The 5,250-nt window shown below is 31.0% G+C and overlaps 1 protein-coding gene across 1 annotated transcript in view; it reads right to left on the bottom strand.

Moving 5' to 3' along the window:
- Positions 1-4,101, bottom strand: part of LOC107061477 (kiwellin-like) — a 5,847-nt gene extending 1,746 nt beyond the window's left edge. The window contains exons 1-3 of the mRNA XM_015310760.1: positions 4,076-4,101; positions 3,733-3,829; positions 481-869 (exon numbers count right to left, since the gene is read on the bottom strand). Coding sequence (XP_015166246.1) covers positions 481-869; positions 3,733-3,829; positions 4,076-4,101 — 512 coding nt within the window. The remainder of the gene's footprint in view (positions 1-480; positions 870-3,732; positions 3,830-4,075) is intronic.
- Positions 4,102-5,250: the final 1,149 nt, after the last annotated feature.

Consider the following 5,250-nt stretch of genomic DNA (forward strand, 5'->3'; position numbering starts at 1 on the left):
TCTCTTCTAATTCAACTTTAATATTTGTGTAATACACTTTTAATACAAGTTTAATTCATTTTGCAGTTTATTGGTTTATTTGTTACGATTGGATTACTTGTTTAATTCATTATTGATACAAATTTTATTCAATTTACATATAATAAAATGCTCTTTCGTTTGCTACATTATTGATCAGCCAAGGATTGGAGAGATCGAAAAAGAGCTCATAAAAAAGTTTGTAGAGAGAAAGAAAGGAAGAAAGAGTGCGAGAGAGAGAAAAAAAGAGCGAGAGAAACACAATTTAATAAAATACATTGTATTGTTATATATTGCTATAAATAATAATAATTAAAGAGTATATTTAAAATAAGTAATTATTTTTTAAAAGGGATCCACTCAAGTAATTAATTCTAATTTATTCTTGATAAAAATTTGGGGCCCCCGAAATTTGGAGGCCTAAGGCAAAGGCCTTATTTTCCAAACCACAGAGCCGGCCCTGTGGACAATGCCACTATTCTTTCGTTATTGTCATGATATTGCCCATCACATGATGATGGACCACCCCCGTCTCCTCCTCTACTGAAGTCGTTGAATGTAAGTTGAGCGGGTGTTGAGGAGGTGACAGGTGGCGAGCAACGGTATATTGGGTGTACACCATTGCAATTGACTGTGCCAGACGGACGACATGTATTGGTTGGAGTTGGAGATGGGACAGAAGGAGGGCTACTTTTGCAAGTTTTGGTTCCAACGTTAGGATCATCGTTACATTTTCCGTTTATGCAAATTAATTGACCGTCGCAATCGTCCCAAGTTTTACAAGGGCCGTTACATTGGGAAATGGCGTTAGAAGTAGAGATGAAAATGGTGAAAATTAGTAAAAAAAAAGGCTAGATTGGACATTTTGGCTATTTTTATAATGATTGAGAAGGTTATATGTATAACAAAGTGTTGATGGGTGAAGGAAAGTGTCTAAATGGATGAATATATATAGGGAGAAATGAAATTGTGAGTCTTAAATTTCGGCTAGTAGAGCTGTGCACGTGTCAAATGTATGGATTGCCCTCAATTTGAATATGTTATTTTATTAATATAAAAGTTAATTACTTGAGTTGAAATGAACTAATTCGAGATAGGTTAAACAATGGATAATTGTTTAATTTAAATTTCTCGTAAAAATTTTTTTTTGTTGTTAATGAAGTAGATTGAGCACCATAAAGTAATTTCTTATCTATTTTAATTTTGGTAGAAAAAGTTATCTTAGTGAAAAGTGATAGATATCCCTTAAAATTAAATGAGGTGCGTAAACTAACTCGAATAGCCCGCCTAGACTTTTGTGGCTATTCAATGCAAAGACTTGCATGGATGCACGGCTTCTGACATTAGGATTAATAGATGGACTAGCAAGTTGATTGGACTAATTAATTAATACATGGTTGTAGTAAAATGGTTTGAAATTTCTTCACCTTTAATTATAATGGTTTGAAATTTCTTCACCTTTAATTAGAGGGATCGAGTTTAATTTTTTTGGAAATGAACCTTTTTTTTGTTGAATGCGTTATTTTTTAGAAATAAAGTATGTAATACACGAATTTAAATTTCAATAAAAATATCAAAAAAAGGAGTTCATTGACCAAAACTTCACCCATAAAAAGCTAATGGCTACGAGCTCGTCATTATACCATATAAATATAGAGAGCAAAGTAATTAGTAACTAATACTCCCTCTGTCTCTAATTATTTGTCCACTTTTTCTTTTTTAGTTGTTCCTAATTAGTTGTCCATTTTGACAAATCAAGAAAGAACAATTCTTTTTTACCTATTATATCCTCAATTAATTACTTTGAAAAAGGTAAGACTTCTTGAAAACCTTGAGTTTTTAATTCATCTACTTCATAATAAATATGGATAAAATGGTAAACTCACTATGTCAATAATTATTTTCTTAATAGGTGTGTCAATTTAAAAGTGGACAAGTAATTAGGGACAGAGGGAGTAAGTTTTATATAGTCGATTAATTAATTCTTTAAGAATACTCTTCTTCCTATTTTTTCTTTCCAATCCTTGAAAAAGTTTAAAAAAAATAGTTTATCTGTCATGTTATACTTTTTAAATTGATCCTGGTTAATTAATTAATTAATTTTTCAAGTAATTAACATTAGGGAAATCAAAAAAATAAAAGTAGGAGAGTAATATGGGGAAAAAATTAGATCGTAGAGAGAGATGCTAATCTCTATTACTCTTTCCCTAGGTAGTGGCTGCTAATTAATTCATTTATTCATTATTGACTCAATTAATGGATAAATATATTTCTAGATTTTTTCCTCCAAAAAAAAACAAAAAGAGAAAAAGACAAGTCTGGGATCAAGTAAGGAGGGTTGATTTTCTCATCTTAAAGTATCGAGCATTTTAGGGGTTTAGCACAATTATAATAGCGAGATTTGTGATGGAATATGACAACTAATTATCACGTATTTTGTTGATGATTTTATTATATAACTAATAAAAAATACTCATTATTAACTCAGTAATGGATGAATATATACATTTAAAGTATTTTCCTTAAATAAATAAAAAGAGAAAAACATAATCCCATGACCGAGCAAGGAGGATTGATTTTTCCATTTTAATCAAAGTATAGGACATTTTCGGGGTTTAGCACAATCACAAATCACAATATAGAGATTTGTGATGGAATTTGATGAATAATTATTATATATTTGTCGATGATTTTATAATATAATAAATTGAACAACTTTCACATATAGCAAACATAAAATTCATATTTGTATGACATAGCTATAGTTTGCATAATTGCGCTCCATATACAAAGGAATCAATTGTATAATCTGTGTTTGTATAAAGCAAGAAAGAGAGAAAGACAAAAGAAAACTGGGCAGGGGAAGATCGCATTTGTATAATCATAAGTGTATAGGATGAAAAATATATGCATTTGTATTTGTATATATATACAATTTTATGTATACATTTGTGTTTGTATAAAGTGAGAGAGGCGAGTGAGAGTGGCGAGCGAGATCTGGGAGAGGGGAGACATGAGAACGAAAATATATGTATATATATAATTTTCTCTCGCTTTATACAAACACAAACACGTTTTATACGTGTTTGTATAAAAGCGAGAGAGGTGAGCGAGACTGCCAGCGAGAACGAGAGTGGCGAGCGAGATTCCACCAGAGAGAGGCGAAATAACAACAATTTGCTATGGGGTACAATTAAATCAAACTATGTTTATAGCATTTAATTTGAATTAATAGTTTGCTATTATATACAATTTTCCCTAATAAATTTAATAACAAAATTTATTAATATGGACGAAATTTATGAAAAGTTTCTTAATAATTCTATTTTGTCACAAGATATTCTTCACACTCGAATTTGTGATGGATTATTAAGTTACAAATATCACCGATGAGCAACACATGACCCTATGCTTAGTTATAAATCTTTCAAAGTATTTTGATGAAGACTATTTATGTTAATTAATTCTTCTAATTAAAATAAAATAAAAAGTGATAGTCCACATTCTAGAATAGTCCTGTGTAAATTCAATTGTCAATTTTCATAGTTTGATTTCAACATATTTATCTGATTTGTTATGAAGGTCACATATTGTTAGGCTTTTGATCTAGTTTATTTATATATACGCATCCGATACAAATAAATTTTCAACACTAAAGAGTTTGGCTACCTTGTGTTAACCCGAGACCTCTGATTAAAGGTGAAACACTCCTACCAGTGCATCAAAACTCATGTTGGTTGCAATTTTGTTGGGAACGTCACCCCCGAATGCAGTGCGCGATCGAGATTTAGTCAGGACTTCAATGTAGGCTCTGGACACCAGATGGGAAACAAAAAAATATCTGAATTGCAGCCAACCTTATCATGTTGAGAATATGTTTGTGACATTATTGGTTAATTTGTAAAAACATAAATCTAGATAGATCATTATATTATTGATGAGAAACATTATATTTGTGTGTATCATAAATGATTTCCTCATTGTATATTTGGACTGTTTGGCATATATTGTATGAATGATGCATGATTGTTGTATTCTTGTTTGATTACATACAAACGAGCTTCGACTCTTATTTCTCTCCATTGTTCAAAATATGATATCAGAGTAAATAAAGAATATGATATCGAGTCTTACAAGAGTAAATAAAGATTATGATATCGAGTTTTACACTGCCATTCATTATTCAAAAAGATTTTTCACGTATTTGGCAAATGAAAAAGAATTAGGCTCACACGTAAGTAATACAAGAATATGAGATTAAGTAAAAAATGTGGTCTTCAATAATTTAGATGATATAGTTACACACAATTCAACTATATTTAGAAATTGGAATGGATATATATATATATTGCTTTGCTTATTGGAAATTACACATGGTATTCGATTCGTTTGTCTTAGTTACTGTTTGGACAAAGAATATTTGTTTGATCATAATTTTTTCAAATACTGTATAAATATTTTGAATTATTAACGATTGTGACTTTGTAACACCTCACAACTCTATTCTTAGAATCTGAATCGTTCGTCGTAAGTATATAAGCTTGAACCGGGTGATTTCCTACTTGATTATGTGTTTTAAGGTTCTTTACCAAATGTATAAAGGGTATCAGAAGTGATTTAGGGTCATAAGGGATCTCTAACACCAAGCCAAATTCAAAGCATTTCTATCGGCTAAGTTTTCGCATAAGTCCATATAAGGGTCAACTTCAAACAACCATATCTCTTAGAATATGAAGAGTTAGGTGATCCATAACCTATCAAATTAAAGATCTATGAGTACTCTTTCCAACGCCGCCAAGTTTGCATTAATCCGAGTTTTGAGTAAAAAGTTATGACTAATTTGTTGTAAATCTTACGGAAAATACCTTCATCACGAACACTTGTATCGAATTCACCAAAACTTGTACTTCACCAATAACTCTTATAGGAAATTCTCATAGCTTGAGGCGTGTCAAAAGACACTGTCCTTAAGGATATTTCACCCGGTATGGGTGTATCCTCCAAGATTCAACAAGCTCTTCTAGTATAAAACTAGGAGTCAGAAACTAACAAAGATTTAAAGAACAAAACCCAACACACCAATAGAATATGAGGAAAGATTTACTCTCAAAATGTATATTGCTCCTCCCACCTTGTGATAGAGGAAGACCACATTTATATGTCAATTCCACAAAGCCTCCAACGGTCAGATAAGTAATTGGCTAATGATTAATGGGAGAATTAATTAGGATA

The sequence above is a fragment of the Solanum tuberosum genome, unplaced genomic scaffold, assembly GCF_000226075.1.
Source record: "Solanum tuberosum cultivar DM 1-3 516 R44 unplaced genomic scaffold, SolTub_3.0 scf00137, whole genome shotgun sequence".
NCBI lineage: Eukaryota > Viridiplantae > Streptophyta > Magnoliopsida > Solanales > Solanaceae > Solanum > Solanum tuberosum.